This window comes from Schistocerca americana, chromosome 5 (genome assembly GCF_021461395.2).
Source record: "Schistocerca americana isolate TAMUIC-IGC-003095 chromosome 5, iqSchAmer2.1, whole genome shotgun sequence".
Taxonomy (NCBI): domain Eukaryota; kingdom Metazoa; phylum Arthropoda; class Insecta; order Orthoptera; family Acrididae; genus Schistocerca; species Schistocerca americana.
The window spans coordinates 419425753-419444641 of record NC_060123.1 but is presented as its reverse complement, the minus strand read 5'-3'; the positions used below and the strand labels follow the sequence as shown (position 1 = coordinate 419444641).

The window sequence follows — 18889 nt, the reverse complement described above, 5'->3', positions numbered from 1 at the left end:
CGAAGCTGCCGGGTTTGGAGTCATCGCTGACAGAGGTGGGTGCATCACGAGCCATTGCTCAGCTGACACTGCATTCTGCCGACACTGCTGGATAAGAATACACAGGAGGCTACTGGATGCCTTAGCCACATCACTACTTCCTAAATTAAACCATAGCAGGGAGCCACAATAAAGCAATTGGGAAGCTTTCAGCTGCTTCACTGACACTGCAGTGCCCTCTTCATCCATCCAGCTCCAGTCTCCTACAATGATGTCAAAGTACTGAAATTGCCTTTTCAGTGCAACATCTGGACCTATAGTCTCCAGTACAGCGAGTCAAAATTTTAACTGTTGTGTCGAAGAATATTGGTAATAGAAAAGCAGCTTGACCGCTGCACTCTTTGTAAGATGAATGTTCTTAAAGTAAGGAGACAGTGGATTTGTTGCTCTTTAGAGGTAACGGGGGTCAAGATTGTCTAATACCTGTCAGACATACACAATGTAGCTTAAATGGTCATTCAGCATCAAATGAAGAATCAGTATCAGTAGTGTGTTCAATGTGTAATCATTACGGGCATTTACCTAGGCAGTGCTGAGAATCAAAATGGCTGCGGAACTAGAGGCAGTTTGTACACTGTCAGAAAAGATTCACACAACTGACAGCAGTTAATGCAGAGTTATGTAGTTTGATAGAAGTGCAGTTGCCAGAGTGAAATATACATTTAGCAGCCCTAAGTTTAGTTGCTCCTTTCTCTAGCAAATAAATTGACAATGTGCAAATGTTAATGAAGGATCTTAGGAATTTGGCAGAGATGTAAGGGTGGTCTGATGTAGAACTTCACACAGTAGCAAACTTGAGATTAAGTGGAGAAGCAAAAGCTTATGTTGCCCCAAGAGACTGGAAAATAGTGCAGGTGACTCCTTTGCGTAAGGAGGGCAAAAGAACAGCCCTGCAAAATTACAGACCAAAGATCCCAAACATCAATCTGTTGCAGAATCCTTGAACATATTATCAGCTCAAATATAATAAATTTTCTCGAGATCAAGAAGCTTACGCCCACCAATGAGTATGGTTTTAGAAAGCATCGCTCATGTGAAACTCAGTTTGCCCTGTGAACTATGAATGAAAGGCAAAAGACAGACTCCATATTTCTAGATTTCCCAGAAGTTTTTGACACGGTCCCCCTTTCAGGCTGTTAAAGAAGGTATAAGCATATGTAATAGGTTCACAAACATGCAAGTGGCTCAAAGATTTCTTAAGTTACAGAACCCAGTACATTGTCCTCAACAGCAAATGCCCATCAGAATCAAGGATATCATCTGGTATGGCCCATAGAAGTGGTATACGACTGCTGTTATACGATTTGGTGGGCAGGGTAGGCAGCACTCTTCAGTTGTTTGCTGACTGTAGTATGATACAAGATGACTTAAGATAAGATTTCTAGTTGGTGCGATAAATGGCAGCTAGTTCTAAATGTAAAAAAATGTAAGTTAATGCAGATGTAGGAAAAACAAACCTGTAATTTTTGGATACAGCATTAGTAGTGCAGATGTAGGAAAAACAAACCTCTAATGTTTGGATACAGCATTAGTAGTGTCTTGCATGACATGGTCATGTCATTTGAATATCTGCAAAGTCATATGAAATTGAGTGAGCAAATGAGGTTTGTAATAGGAAAGTTGAATAGTCAACTTTAGTTTATTGGGAGAATTCTAGGAAAGTGTGTTGAAATTACTAGTACCAATACAGTGTAACTTCTGCCATGCACTGTAAGGTGGCTTGCAGAGTTTTGATGGTGATGTAGATGTTGCAGAGAGGATCTCAAGAGAGCTAACATGTTCAAGGAATTTAAAAAAAGAAAAAAAGAAAAAAAAGAAAAAGGAAAAAAAAGGTTGATTCAAAGGTACAGTCCATTAAGTAACACCATGGCCAGGTTAATCGGTAGAAAAATGTATCTGACAACAAACTAAAACATATACAGACATATACAACAAAAGAAAAAGGCAATCACAGTTAATAATACAGCCAGTCACTAGCAGCATCAATAATAGCTTGGCATCCCCAAGGCATGTGTGAAACCTGGTTTCCCACATACTCATGTGGAAGAGACCTCCAAATATGTCAAATCTGCATTGACAGCTGTTTCAAAGTGAAGATGTTTTTCCTTGCAACTTCTTTTTCAACAGGATTAGCATCAGATGTCCATGAGGCCCAATTCAGTATCTGCACACCTTTCTCCTGTTTCCAGTCACCCACGTGGTGCTTCAGATCATTGTCATACAGGAGTATCGAAACTTCATTTTTGTTGATGAACCAACATTTGGAAATCAGCATCAAATGTCTTCGATAAATGCAACGCACAACCTGCATTTATGTCTCTTCTTGGATATTTCAGTCAAGAATTCAAAGTAAACTAATGCTTTATGGACATTTCATGAAGGACAAAGGTCCCTCTGTTGGATTGTGAAAGAACTAAGGTGATATCTCTTACTATCTGTGTGTAAAGATGCATGCTCATACTTAACAGACTTTATACAAAGCACTACTGCCAGATATTTTTAGGGGACAGTTGTGCATGGTAACACAGAAGCATATCAAATCAGAAGAAGAATTTGTGGATGGTATAACGAAGATCAATGGTAATACATATGAGACGCTTTAAGATAAAGCCAAACACGCCCGGTGTAAATAAAACTCTTATTACAGTCACGAAAGACGGAATATTTCTCAATATTACATACGACACCTATGTGGTACTAAAATTAAATGAGATATTGTTATACAGTAAATTTTATATGAAATATAGGTATCTTGTCCACATTTCATTCTCAACATTGTGGCAACTAAAATCGACTATATGGAAAGTATACGCTATGGACTTTTACCTCTGCAAACTCTTCAAAATTTCGTGCAATGGTTTACTACATTTAATGCTGCACAATAACTGCGTTGAACATCGAAACAAAATTAAGTCATTTATGGGGGGAAGGTATCAGTCAAGAAGATGTGTAAAAATCTAATTTTTGGGCCAAATAGTTTTTGTGGAATCGAATGATATGAGTGTCCAAGCACTGGAAAACACCATGTGCCTGCACAGGAGAGCAGTGCAGTGACAAAACCGCGCACAGCGCGGAATGCAGGGAGCACGTCTCTGTAGCAGCGAAAGGGCTAATGCGGCCTTGGTGGCTTTACTTCATGAACTGCGCGCTCCCCCCTAAACATAAGCTTGCGAACTACGCTATACTATGGCGCTGCTTCTCTTGGCGTGTGCGTAGTGTGCAACTGGCAACGCAGCAATCTCCCGCGTCTGGGCGGGCATGTGCGAGCCGCCAAGGTAAAAGAATTGAACTATAGTCAAAAATAAATATCTGAGCTCGTACGAAATTTACGCCTAAGTATGTAAACAAACTCGCAACCGCCAGCCTTTACGAAACACTTCCTTTCTGGTGTAATTACATTTAGAAAAGCGAAACCTTCAATAGATAGATTAGATAAGATAGATAAGAAGTAAATGCACTAGTCTAAAATGTAATATTAACTAAATTAGCTCTTATTTGAATAGTAATCGCTTAACTTAGTGAGAGCTTCATACATGCGCATCCGCCTGGCTGCAGGGCTACCAGGACAGGCAGCTATATGACCATCATATAGCATGGAAAGTGAAGGAATGGTTTTTCCGGCTGGGTGCAGCAAGTCAATGTAGAGGCTGACATTGTGGGAATGGAACAAATAAATAATTAAGGTACTGTTGATCACCTGGCCACACTAGTTGGGAAAGCCAATACCTATGGGCAGAACATTAAGTGACTGCACTTTTTCTGACCTTCAAAATATGAAAGGTGAAACTTTTGAGTTCCTGGATTTTTAAATCCTTAATTAGTGTAGCAATTGGGATGGAATGGTGGTTGCATACATGGTGAGTTTTCAAGACCTGGCTAAACAAAGTTCCCACAAATTAGGTTGTTCACATAAAACATATGGCCAAAGTATTGGCATTTTAAGCACTGCAGCAGGGGTGGGAAACAATTTCACAGCACATCAGTACATCATGATGTTGACTCACTCAGGAAGAAAATTCCCCTCACAAGTGTGCTCCGGAGTCAACCATGTAGTCTGGTGGGTCTCAATGTACAAACATGCTTCTCCAAGTTCTCAAATATCTCCTCCTCCACCTACCTGCGCCGTTAAGTCCTTGAGAAAAATTAAACCCTGCACCACATTCCAGGTCTTAGGAGAAGTTAAGATAACAGAGAAATACCAAATTTTTTTGTAAGAGATCATCATTCAGGACTGGGTAGGATTGGTTGTTTTAATTAAGACAAAATTACTTTGTAAATTACTGAGGGAAGAGATTTTCCAAATATATTTTCAATATTCTCTACAAAGAACATACGCTTCGTAGATATAAATGACCCTCCATCAGCCTGGAACAAGCAAGGAAATGAGGGAGGTAAGTGTGAACAGTTCACTTGTTTCTGCTGACCTCCTATATCATGGTCAAGAGGGAAGTTCTTGGAGTTTTACAAATCTGTACAGAAGCATTCAGTTCTGTCTGAAGAGAATGCCAAGTCTCAAGGCTATAGGCTGATAAGACTGTTCCATTTACTGCATCAGATATCTGCCATGGCGTCATCTACTCTGATGAAGTTTTTTCCCCACATCCCCAAAGGCACCACCAGACAGAGAAATAGGCACCTGGCATAATATCCACTGCTTGACATCCCAGTGCCCCCAAACGGGCAGGCACCTACTCCTCAGAGTGCACAGAGAATTAACAGCTAGGGCATCAACAATGCATTCCCTGCATAATCATAGGGACCACACTATACAGGCACCTGAAAACCCTCCACATGGACTGGCCTCCATGCTGGGTACATGGCTCGCACTTCTGTAAAGAAAATTGAAACGGTGGACGTCAAACTTTAATTTGGGGATCAAGCACAAGTTGACTGAAATAAGTTATGTAAAATAAAACAAACAAAATGAGGAAAAAACAGAATCGATGCCCAGTGAACAAGCCAGATCATGAACACAGAATCTGTCCTATAGGCAAAGACTGTGGGAAAGCCAAGCCACAGAATAAGATTGTAGCACAGGAAAAGAATAAGTATTGCAATGGCTTCGAGTTTCATGCATGTCATGCACATACTCACAAAAGAGTCTTGAGGCACCAAGAGGGGAAGGGTGAGTCCATGGCGGTGCACAAATGATGAGCTGAAGAAAGAGGTGACTTAGCACTCCGAAAATTGGTTGGCTGTTGGAATTAAAGGAACCAAACTGTGAGGACATCAGTCCCTCCATCCTATATGTATCTAACCGGGAAAAACCCTCAGTAGGAGGATAAAAAAGGCAAAACCTGGGAAGCAAGATATAATAAGACAGAGATAAAATCAAAGAGAAGCAGGAAGAGAGTCAGATGGGGTAGGGTGGGTGAACCCCTCTACCCAGAATGCAGTTGGAGGTTCCTGAAGCATGGTAAGTGAAGTGAGATGCACCCTCTACATCCTACTCGTACCACCACCACCACCACCACCACCACCACCACCACCACCTCACCATCATTTACCCCAAGGAAACAAGCAGCACAGAGAAGACAATAAAATTTTAGAAAAGATAAAATGTTGGAAATGGCAAACATAAAAGAATAAGGAGAATAAAAAGGTATGAAGTGAAGGGTAGAAGCCAAGCCAGACTGCTGAGTGAGAGCCATCATTCATCCCAAGGGCCAGAATAGGCAAGGGGTGCCCCTCCAACCACTCAAGTGGTCAATGAGGCCATAGTTCCCCACCCCACAGAGACAAATAGAAATTGCATACACTGGCAAAACATACAATCAGATCAGCCACTTTGACGTCATCTGTTAGCACCAGAGGAAGAACGTCAGGAAGGTTCAGATATTGCCGCAAAGTACCCAAATTTGCGCAGTCTAGTAGGACATGGGCCAACATCAGGTGGGTCCCCACATCCGAGAATGTGGACATGGGTCAGCCAACTGTGGCCAATGCATAGCCAACAAAGGACGGAAGTGTGGAGGGAATACTCAGGGTCATTATCTCCTTTATTGTACTTAGCTCGTTTGACGAGTCCAGGATGGACCATTCCGAATACCAGACTTCCAACAATTGATTGCGTGGAGTCAAGTTCTGGGACCCTCTATTCCAGCATTGGCATCCTGGTAGCAAACTTTGCCAACCTGTCGGCACGTTCATTCCCTGAGATCCCAACATGTCCAGGGGTCCAAACAAAGACGGCCGGCTGTCCAGACTGATGGAGGTCCAAACGAAGATCCTGGACAGTCACGACTAATGTGTGATGTAAAACCAGTTCATCTATTAACCATTGAGCCATCAGTGTATACTACTTAAGAATCTGGAAATGCATCGAGGACAGCCAGGAACAGATGGTGAAACACTATGGAGTCAACTGAATCTTTCGGTCAAACAGATAAATCAAGACAGATCCGAGGTCAGGGTACACACCATGGGAGCATACGCAGTTGCTCCCTGACAAGGGACAGCAGTGGGGAAACTGGAGTTCAGAGGAGAGTTTTCTGAATTTTCTGGGTCTCTGTTGTGGGAGGTGGATCTCAATACTAGGAAAAAGGATGCGGTAGTCTGGATGCTTAGGGGAGCTGTGAACTTGGGTAGCATAATTGCATAGCTGTTGTTGGTGCCAGATCTGTAGTGGAGGGACTCCAGCTTCCAATCAAAGGATTTAATGTTGTATGACATCTGCAAAAGCTTACAGAAATAAATAACTAAAAACAAGTTAGAAATATATATAAAGCAAATACACTACCTGCTGATTTGCATCCTCTGTTCTTTCAACACCACCTTCCTCTAATGTGTAGTCATAATTGAACATAAAAAGAAGTAAGTGCCAAAGAACCCCTGCCTTCAAGAGTTGCATCTGGAGAATACTATCAGTGGCCAAGGAGCTCACACAGTCCGTTGCCACAGCACAAAGTCGTGTGAGGTGCTAAAACAACAACGTACATAATTTAAATGAACATGAAAAAGTATTTTACTGTATAAAAAACATTGTGGTGCATTAAAAATCTGCAACTCGTATAATATATTGCTACTTTTTATGCTCAGTATTTTTCACAAACCAAAAATTTTAGCTCTTCATACTCTGTCGATGATGAATACCCTCAAGAATATTAACTAAAAGGTTTTGTTTCACATATAGACAACGGCAGCTCATAGTTATACATTCTGGGTGTTCACAAATTTTTAAATTCAGGTAAACACGAGAGTGTGAAATTAATAGCATCTGCTGTATAGCAGTTAGGCATATCAATATATTTATACAACTGCAGCCGCTGTCAATAATAATAATAATAATAATAATAATAATAATAATAATAACAACAACATGTAACTTGCCTGAAAAAAAGGAAGAATTGTTTTTATGAAATTTTGTTTTCCACATAACTGAGTACAGTTTATAGCACGAACAAAATAATGTTTAAGCTTTCGCTACTCTCCGTTTTGCATTTTTGTGTAAGTGAAAATTCTAGTACTTTTTTATTTTCTCAGACAAATGTACAAGATTCCTAATTCATGTATTAGTTAGTGACATAACTTCTGGACTGAAAATCAGGCCTTCTTACATTGCACCCACAAAACAACTTACAGCTATTACAGGCTTCTTTGTTAAATGTTCACTTGTAGTCACACTTATTTGATTTTGTCACTTTCCTAGGCAACAGATCAGGTCTAGCAGGCCCTACTTCCTTCACAGTTAACTTTCCCTGGTAATTTTCTTTTCCGTTAGCTCTTAACGGGTTCAATAGAGTTCATATTGACACTGCACAAGAAAATCCGATTCCTGCACTGCAAACAACCAACTCTAAACACAAACTGCCATTTGCAGAAATTATTAAATTCAAGTAGTACTATCTACTAGCAAGGTCACTTGACTAGAATACAAACGAGGCACTGAGGGCCATAAGGGCCAAAAGCACACCATCTTCAACACCCACCCACCCCTCGATTGAAGTGAATATCAGAAAAACCAGTGAGACAGGTTTTCGTGAACGTTCAGATATACGTACAATGTGGCCCTACAGTACAGACAAACCTGAGCCACCATAAGAACAACAGATGTCAGCAGAAGCATGAACAAATGGTACACTCTCACAATCGACAATTACATGCTTTATGGTCCTCTGAGCCTCACATGGATTACTGTATGATTAAATCCAAAACATAATGTACCATATCTCATTCAGAATCCCACAAAATAGGTTTTTCTATCAGTATAGCTATAACATAGACTGATGACCATTCTAATTTTTCTATATAGTGAGCAAATTGGTATATCTACAGAGTGGGCTACTGTCTAGCGGGGTTTATGGCCAGCGAATGTGAATAAAAGTCTGCTGCAGTATGCTACCATACTGTTTATCAAATCCAGACGTATTTGGCCTATGAGGCAATTACATCATGCCAGTTAGGCATGTGCAGAAACAACTTAAAACATGCACAAGTGAAGGTGTGCTTGCGATCCTGATGCCAAGTTTCACCGTGTCTAGAGAAGCAATATGTAGCACAGTAGAGTAGATTTAGTGGCATCTACATTATGTTTACCAGCATTCAAATAAAAATAAGCAATAAATCCTCAAGATGTCAAAATTTAGGGTGTTACGTACTCTTGCACTCTTACACCGCCACAGCATATAGGTGTCCTATAAAAACCCATCTTACATGTACTTTCAATGTTCTGCATATTTTACTTACTAGCAAACCAATGTCTTCTGAGGCTTTATTTATTGGCAATTTTAACTGTCTCAGGGATTTACAAGATTTGGACAAGGGTACACCAGCTTGTGAAAATGTGCACCCAACTAGAAACAAAGCCACTCACAAAATTACAGAGTTGTACAATCTTGTAAATGATTTTCCTCATCTTATCTTGTAAACTTGTTACAGTAATATAAAGCAATTTATGATAATATCTTTAGTTTTCCGATTGGGCTCATACATGAACAGGTTCCTTGAGCTACACATTCTTTGAGGTAGAGCATTTAACTTCCCATAAAAGAAGCATAGGCATTCCAAATTACTACTAGCCACATTTTGTCACAAAGTTCTGCAGTTAATGAGGACAAAATAATGTGTGTAACTTGGCTGTGTAATATTATAACATTGTATCTGTTTCAGAATAGTCTCTTTAATGATCACAAAATGGAAAGTGCAAGTGACACATGTGGTATGACAAATGTGGGTGAAAGAATGCCAGAAATCGGCCAGCTGGAGAATGGAAACTAATGAATATGTCTGCAGGACCACATGCACAAGTTAACAGCACTGGAAATCGCCACTGAGGATGCTTCTTAAATGAAAGAAGTGAAACACGTATGGCAATAAACAAACTGCCTTCAGTTAGTTGCATAGACAAAACATACTGGTACCTCCACAAATTTAAGCAACTAAAGAAAGGTGGAAAACAGAAAGAATGATGATAAACATTTTCTATAGCAGTTATTGTGTACCATGCACTAACCCGTTGTCGTAATCTGTAAGTTCAGCAGTGTTACTTAATTATTCTTGTATTCCTTGAACCATAATTGTTATCAACACTATAATTATGAGAGACAGGTAACTTATAATTATGAGCGACACTTTCTGGAACATTTGTGTTTGAAGCTAATTTTATTATCCATTAGATTCTTCAACTCATTGGGTGGTGGTCTAAGATCTTTATTGTTGAAGAGCTCATTCCTTTCTGTGCCACACCAAACTGAGGAAGTGATAGCTGAGGTCAATCCTCCTTTTAGTACTATATTTATGAGTGTGAAAGTTGTTTCTGAACTGCAATTGACAATTGCCAAGAAACTACACAGGGGAGTAAATGCTGTTATCAGTATGCCCAACTGTTTAAAGAATTGTCCACAAGAAATTCTGGAGTGGACACTATGTTATCCATACTGCACACTTCTCTCCAATGAACTACTCCTTCAGAGGAGAGCAGCTCCAGAATATGTTGTCATGATGTTAATAAAGGAAATGTGGAAAAGTAAATCATATATCTAAAAACAAAGATGATGTGACTTACCAAACGAAAGCCCTGGCAGGTCGATAGACACACAAACAAACCCAAACATACACACAAAATTCTAGCTTTCGCAACCAACGATTGCTTCATCAGGAAAGAGGGCAGGAGAGGGAAAGACGAAAGGATGTGGGTTTTAAGGGAGAGGGTAAGGAGTCATTCCAATTCCGGGAGCGGAAAGACTTACCTTAGGGGGAAAAAAGGACAGGTATACACTCGCATACACACACATATCCATCCGCACACACACAGACACAAGCAGATATTTGTAAAGGCAAAGAGTTTGGGCAGAGATGTCAGTTGAGGCGGAAGTACATAGGCAAAGATGTTGTTGAATGAGAGGTGAGGTATGAGCGGCGGCAACTTGAAATTAGTGGAGGTTGAGGCCTGGCGGGTAATGAGAAGAGAGGATATACTGAATGGAAAGTTCCCATCTCCGGAGTTCTGACAGGTTGGTGTTAGTGGGAAGTATCCAGATAACCCGGACGGTGTAACACTGTGCCAAGATGTGCTGTCCTACACTCGTACTCTCTGCTGGAAATATCAATTTGCCACGAAGAAAAATTATCCTAATCCTACTCCTAATGATCCAACTCCCCAAAACACTATCCAAATTGAACCCTGCCTGGAACAGTTCCGGCCTCTGTCACAGTGGGACCCACCTCCTCTTCCTCAAAATCACCCTCTCCAAACCTTCCAGGAATTTCTGACTTCCAGACTTGCCTCTCAATCCTTCTTAAAAAAGCCTTAATCCTACTCCCAACATCACCACTGCTGAAGCCCAGGCTATCCGTGATCTGAAGGCTGACCGATCCATCATCATTCTTCCGGCGGACAAGGGTTCCACGACCGTGGTACTTGATCGGCGGGAGTATGTGGCTGAGGGACTGCGTCAGCTTTCAGACAACACCACATACAAATTTTGCCAAGGTAATCCCATTCCTGATGTCCAGGTGGAGCTTCAAGGAATCCTCAGAACCTTAGGCCCCCTACAAAACCTTTCACCTGACTCCATCAACCTCCTGACCCCACCGACACCCCGCACCCCTACCTTCTAACTTCTACCTAAAATTCACAAACCCAATCATCCCGGCCGCCCCATTGTAGCTGGTTACCAAGCCCCCACAGAACGTATCTCTGCCTACGTAGATCAACACCTTCAACCCATTACATGCAGTCTCCCATCCTTCATCAAAGACACCAACCACTTTCTCGAACGCCTGGAATCCTTACCCAATCTGTTACCCCCAGAAACCATCCTTGTAACCATTGATGCCACTTCTCTATACACAAATATTCCACACGTCCAGGGCCTCGCTGCGATGGAGCACTTCCTTTCTCGCCAATCACCTGCCACCCTACCTAAAACCTCTTTCCTCATTACCTTAGCCAGCTTCATCCTGACCCACAACTTCTTCACTTTCAAAGGCCAGACATACCAACAACTAAAGGGAACAGCCATGGGTACCAGGATGGCCCCCTCGTACGCCAACCTATTTATGGGTTGCTTAGAGGGAGCCTTCTTGGTTACCCAGGCCTGCCAACCCAAAGTTTGGTACAGATTTATTGATGACATCTTCATGATCTGGACCCACAGTGAAGAAGAAATCCAGAATTTCCTCTCCAACCTCAACTCCTTTGGTTCCATCAGATTCACCTGGTCCTACTCCAAATCCCATGCCACTTTCCTTGACGTTGACCTCCTCCTGTCCAATGGCCAGCTTCACACGTCCGTCCACATCAAACCCACCAACAAGCAACAGTACCTCCATTATGACAGCTGCCACCCATTCCACATCAAACGGTCCCTTCCCTACAGCCTAGGTCTTCGTGGCAAACGAATCTGCTCCAGTCCGGAATCCCTGAACCATTACACCAACAACTTGAAAACAGCTTTCGCATCCCGCAACTACCCTCCCGACATGGTACAGAAGCAAATAACCAGAGCCACTTCCTCATCCCCTCAATCCCAGAACCTCCCACAGAAGAACCCCAACAGTGCCCCACTTGTGACAGGATACTTTCCGGGACTGGATCAGATTCTGAATGTGGCTCTCCAGCAGGGATACGACTTCCTCAAATCCTGCCCTGAAATGAGATCCATCCTTCATGAAATCCTCCCCACTCCACCAAGAGTGTCTTTCCGCCGTCCACCTAACCTTCGTAACCTCTTAGTTCATCCCTATGAAATCCCCAAACCACCTTCCCTACCCTCTGGCTCCTACCCTTGTAACTGCCCCCGGTGTAAAACCTGTCCCATGCACCCTCCCACCACCACCTACTCCAGTCCTGTAACCCGGAAGGTGTACACGATCAAAGGCAGAGCCACGTGTGAAAGCACCCACGTGGTTTACCAACTGACCTGCCTACACTGTGAAGCTTTCTATGTGGGAATGACCAGCAACAAACTGTCCATTCACATGAATGGACACAGGCAGACAGTGTTTGTTGGTAATGAGGATCACCCTGTGGCTAAACATGCCTTGGTGCATGGCCAGCACATCTTGGCACAGTGTTACACCGTCCGGGTTATCTGGATACTTCCCACTAACACCAACCTGTCAGAACTCCGGAGATGGGAACTTGCCCTTCAGTATATCCTCTCTTCTCGTTACCCGCCAGGCCTCAACCTCCGCTAATTTCAAGTTGCCGCCGCTCATACCTCACCTCTCATTCAACAACATCTTTGCCTATGTACTTCCGCCTCAACTGACATCTCTGCCCAAACTCTTTGCCTTTACAAATGTCTGCTTGTGTCTGTGTGTGTGCGGATGGATATGTGTGTGTATGCGAGTGTATACCTGTCCTTTTTTCCCCCTAAGGTAAGTCTTTCCGCTCCCGGGATTGGAATGACTCCTTACCCTCTCCCTTAAAACCCACATCCTTTCGTCTTTCCCTCTCCTGCCCTCTTTCCTGATGAAGCAATCGTTGGTTGCGAAAGCTAGAATTTTGTGTGCATGTTTGGGTTTGTTTGTGTGTCTATTGACCTGCCAGTGCTTTCGTTTGGTAAGTCACACCATCTTTGTTTTTAGATATATTTTTCCCACGTGGAATGTTTCCCTCTATTATATTCATAAAGTAAATCATATATTTGACATTTTCATCTTTAACACCTGTTACTATCCATGATGTGGAAAGTAGCAGAGTTCAGATTTTTTTTGTGATCTGTGAGGAATGTATTCAACTTCACATTCTTATCAACAAAAACACCTAATAATACAGATTATTCCATTTCATTTACTGATTTTACCCTCATATTATGTCTAGTGATGCGGACAGGCCTTTCGAGTTGCCAATTGTGTGTATTCCGTTTTATCTAAGTTCAGTGACGTCCATTTGCTTAGAAACAGTTAATAATTGCCGAGAAAGATCTATTTATATTTAAAAGTTTTCTATTAGGCTTCATTATAGTACATGTGTCACCAGGAAAGTGAAGTATTTCAGCTTCTTTGATATATGATGACAGATCAGTTATATGTAACAAGAACAAGAATATACCCAATATAATCCCTGTGTACAGTTATAGTGATGATCCCCCAATATGAAAATGCTGTTTTGGTATGTACACTCCCTGGATTTCTTCATGCAAAATTTTAAATTATTTAAACAAATTAATAGGAAGATCTCTGATACCACAATATTTGAGATTCTCGAGGACAATATTGCAAACTGCGCAGTAAAATACTTTAGATAAATAACAGAAAATATCAGATGACAATATTTTGTCATCTACCGTATTTACTCGAATCTAAGCAACACTTTTTTTCTGGTTTTTGTAATTCAAAAAACCGCCTGCGGCTTAGAATCGAGTGCAAAGTAAGCGGAAGTTCTGAAAAATGTTGGTAGGTGCCGCCACAACTAACATCTGCCGTCGAATAGATGTAGCGTTAGACAGGAATCGGAATGCTAGTTCGCAGGGACAAAGATAAATACTGTTGCCAAAACTTCTGCCTCAGTAAATAAATTAAAAGAAAAGGTAGAAGAATGTAAACATTATGCCATGTATTCTTTCGCGTTTGCTGCTATCTCATTTAAATCCCGTCTGCCTAATGAACTACAAAACTAGTGAGAGATAACAGCAAACGCGGAAGAATATACATATCATGTCATGTTTATATTCGTATTATTCTTATGCTGAATAGTGATACAGTCCAAAATGAAGCATGGCAACTGACTAGATTTTTAAATCTAAGATGACTAATTTCTGTGCAGAATGTAATGTACTAAAGAGGCGTCTGCAAAGATTTTCAAATGTAGAAAATTTTTCGCTAAACTCTCGTTCAGAACATCTATCATATGCAGTCTATTATTTGGTTCTTGCTGATCATTATCAAAGAAAGCAGCAATGTAAGTAACAACAAATAGCAGTCTGTTGCCATTGTTTCACTTATGAAACAATTCCTCTCTTTTTTTATTGTAAGCCGCGGTAGCACGCACAAAAGCAAGCCATGCGGCAAGCGGCGACAGGTCGTAAACACTCATTATCAGAATGCGACAGACAATGCATGACACAGTACAGTAATGCATTTTCAGCGTAGAGTGACGTAAACCCTACAACAAACAGAACGGCACTTAACAGATCAAAGCAAAATAAGCAATCGATTCAAACCAGACGAAGCATGTGAAAAAGGAAGGGTACCCGTATAAATACAGATGGAGTGCCTGACACACAGCAATGGCTACTTGGTAAAGCCTAACTTGTTAAGCTTAAGACTCGAACCAAACTACTGTAGCTGTATCTTCATCCATTCGACCTCAATTGTGTCTCATGTTGCAATGGACAAACTTTGTTTCGATTTGGAGGGGCCGCCCAAAACTTTTGTCTCCCCTTGAATTTGGAGTCTCAAATTTCAGGTGCGGCTAAGATTCGTGGAATTTTTTTTCCCTTGGTTTCGAGTCTCATTTTTCAGGTGCGGCTTAGATTTGAGTGCGGCTTAGATTCGAGTAAATATGCTAAGTTTTGTAAAATATGATTCACAAAACGAAAAATGGCATGTTCGGTAGAGAGATCCTTTTTAATTCCAAATTAAGTCTCACTCATTATCTTACTTTGATGTAAGTGTGGTATTGTTCTTAGATACACGATATTTCCACTACACTTGAAATGACAGAAAGCAATTTAAAAGTCTTGATGCTAACCATTACTATTATCTGTACAATGGACCAACTGCATGATTCTTGCAGAGTTGTCACTCCAGGACCTGATCAGATAAGGCACTGAATCTTTTTCCAAAACCAATTTTTACATTAATAAACAAATACTTGTCATAAGCACTTCTGTATGCATATACTCATTTTTATACTGTTTCTGTATTACATATTTCCATACTTCACAGGTAACTGTACATAAATTTCAACAAAGGTTTGTGTCAGACTGTATAAAAATCTCTAACACAGCGCACATTCAAAACTTAAAATAGGCTGTTTTCCTGCACGAGAGAACTCTGTTGATAGGAAAGCTTTATTATAACAATATTATGAAAGGGACAGATTGCTCCTCACCATATAATAGAAATGCTGACTCTTACACAGGCACAAGACGCAAGTAAGCTTTCGGCCAAAAAGCCTCGACAGCCAGAGACAGTGGTCATGTGTGCAAATTGCCTTGTTTGTGTGTGTGTGTGTGTGTGTGTGTGTGTGTGTGTGTGTGTGTGTGTGTGTGTGTGTGTGTACAGCAGAAGGCTTTTTGGCCAAAAGCTTACTTCTTTAGCAGTTAGCAGTCTTCTTGTTGTGTTTGTCTGCAACTCAACATTTCCATTATATGGTGAGTAGCAATCTATACCCTCAGGTTACCTTCCACTAGGAAGATGTGTGCACTCTGTGACTGTATGGTATGATTTACAAATGACAGAGCACAGCGATCAGTTGTCCTTTTTTGCTGGTTTTATTGGGCAAAATCTAGATTTCGTGTAGTGCCTAGGCATTATCAGTGCCTTATTTCATAGTATCAAAGCATGTCCGGTCCCTGTTGTTCAGGCATCAGTCACAGTTCTTTCAATAATGCACTGATAATGGCCAGGCACTAGCCAAAATCTAGATTTTGCCAAATAAAACCCGCAAAAAAGGACGACTGATTGCTGTGCTCCATCATTTGTAAAACTATACCTTTCATAATATTGTTGTTATTCCATCCTTTATTTTCCATTGTTTGAAGCTTTATTGTAGACTTCATACAACTAAGGTAATGGTAATGAGAATAATAGAATATAAATTACTATTCAACACATACCTTGAAGTAGAGTACATGACATAGGTCTTTTATGAGCTGTGTCATTTCAACCATTTTGTCTCTGCATCCCTGGAACTGTGCGGCAACAGCAAAGCAGCGTGTAACGTGGATACAGACTTGTACAGCTACATCAATAGGTTTTGAAGCAGCACTCAGAACAGAGACACAGCGACTATAGGCATCTAATAAGACCTGTGTGGAATGGAAAATTCAGCTACAGAGAGGAATAACATAATCTCCCACAGAAAACAAACATTGTCAATCATAATATTTGCTGTTATTAATAACAACATAATATTGCAAGTCATGCGCTGAGCTGGCTACTTTGGAGGTTTCTGATCATGGCAACTTTGTTTTTACCATTTGACTTCATTGACAGATATGCAAGTGATTCATGTTCTTAATTGAACTTATTTTTAATCCCTATCAGTTTTATTTAATTTATGGATGTATGAGTAAAAAGCATTTTCCATGGGTAATTTCAGTCTTTAACTGTCACCATTACAGTGCAATCAGTTCAAAAACTGAGATTGGCAAGAAAAATGCTGTTCAAAGGGGAGTAACTTACACTTAAACAATTTGAGAACACTGTTACATTGAGTTAAAGGCTCAGCCTTCCTTTCTTACACTGTAGCAGTGATTTCTCCTTCTTTCCATTATTTCTAGTAATACTTTCTTCTGAACGCTCATCCTTTCAGGATATTCTAAAAGCTATACTGCTAACTTCTTGAGTGACACACAGGAGGAAGCAACACAACTCATTCTGATACAGTTAGTGCTGACTTGACATCAATCGCAGCAACAAAGGGCTCACCCTCAGTGAGAGTCACATGAGCCATGCACAGCTAGTTAGTTGGTTGCACGGTACGGTAGCTGTAATGATGTGGAACGTGTCAAGTGCAAAAGAAATGCACATTTGAAACAAGATTTTTTAATATATATATTACAATACAGAGTTAAGGATTTATATTTTTATTATTTACCCCATTCCCTTAAATGGCACAAATGCATATACTATATTTATATATTTAGTTATTCCTATTCAAGAATTCATCTATGGTATAGAAGGAGCTGTCAAAGAGAGATGATTTCAATTTATTTTTGAAGCTGTTACTGCTGTCTGTCAGTCATTTCATCTGGTAATTTGTAGAAAATTTTTATAGCAGCATATTTTACCCCTTTCTGTGCCAAAGATAGGTTGAGTAAAGGATAGTGTAAGTCTTTCTTTTTTCTGGTATTATAATCATGAATGTCACTGTTGTTTTTAAACTGGTCCATGTTGTTGAGAACAGATTTTGTTTGTGAGTAAATTTACTGTGAGGTTGTTGTAAGGCGACTATGAACCCCACACACTATTCTAACCACTTTCTTTTGAGCAGTGAATACTTTTTGTCCAAATGTTCAGTTACCCCAAAATATTATTCCGTATGACATCAGAGAGTGAAAGTATGCAAAGTATGTTAGCTTACTAATTTCTACATCCTCAAAATCGGCAGTTAATCTGATTGTTGCTGAACCTAGTTGCTTTAGAAGATCCAAAATATTAATTTTCCAATTAAGATTCCCATCTACGTGTACACCCAAAAACTTAGTATGCTCTATCCTGTTCAAATGTGTGAAATCTTATGGGACTTTAAACTGCTTAGGTCATCAGTCCCTAAGCTTACACACTACTTATCCTAAATTATCCTAAGCACAAACACACACACACACACACACACACACACACACACACACACACACTCATGCTGGAGGGAGGACTCGAACCTCCGCTGGGACCAGCCGCACAGTCCATGACTCCAGCGCTTTAGACCGCTCAGTGCTCTATCCTGTCTACAGACTTCTGTTGATGTGTTATATTTATTGAAGGCACTGTACTTTTTGCAGCAGAAAATGGGATGTACTGTGTTTTTTCAAAGTTTAGAGCAAGCCCATTCGCAGAAAACCAATTAACGACTTTTCCAAAGCCCTTATTTGTATCATCAGCAAACAGAGTCAATTCAGCTTCCTGTTTCAGAGAGGGAGGGAGGTCGTTCACATATATCAATAACAGAAGGGGACCCATGATTGAAACCTGTGGAACACCTAATGTAATATGTCAGTTGATGAAGTGGCAAACTTACATAAATCACTTGACCCACATAAGGAAACTTTCTGCTTCCTGTTCTGTAGATATGACTTAAACCACTCATATGCTATTCCATTTATACCACAGAACTGTAATTTCTGTAACAGTGTCATGGTTCACACAAACAAATACTTTGGACAAGTCGCACAAAATTCCTATTGGTGACATTTTACTATTTAAAGACTCTATTATGTGAACAGTGAAATTGTATATAGCTGTCTCAGTGGAACAGCATTTTTGAAATCCGAACTGTGATTTACTAAGTATCCCATTACTGTTGAGATGGCTAACCATTCTTGAGTGCATTACTTCCTCAAAGATTTTTGAAAATGCTGTAAGCAAGGATACTGGCCGGTAATTATTGACATCTGTTGTTTCCCCCTTTTTGTAGAGAGGCCTGACAATGGCATATTTTAACCTGTCTGGAAAAATACCCTGATCAGTGATGCATTACATATGTGACTAAGAACATCAGCTTTAATTGCTCCACATT

General features: G+C 40.6%; 1 protein-coding gene across 1 annotated transcript in view; it reads right to left on the bottom strand.

Annotated features, from left to right (window-relative positions):
• LOC124615362 (dnaJ homolog subfamily C member 13) overlaps positions 1 to 18889 on the bottom strand; it is a 361181-nt gene that overhangs the window by 101395 nt on the left and 240897 nt on the right. The window contains exons 25-26 of the mRNA XM_047143178.1: positions 16269 to 16460; positions 6779 to 6958 (exon numbers count right to left, since the gene is read on the bottom strand). Coding sequence (XP_046999134.1) covers positions 6779 to 6958; positions 16269 to 16460 — 372 coding nt within the window. The remainder of the gene's footprint in view (positions 1 to 6778; positions 6959 to 16268; positions 16461 to 18889) is intronic.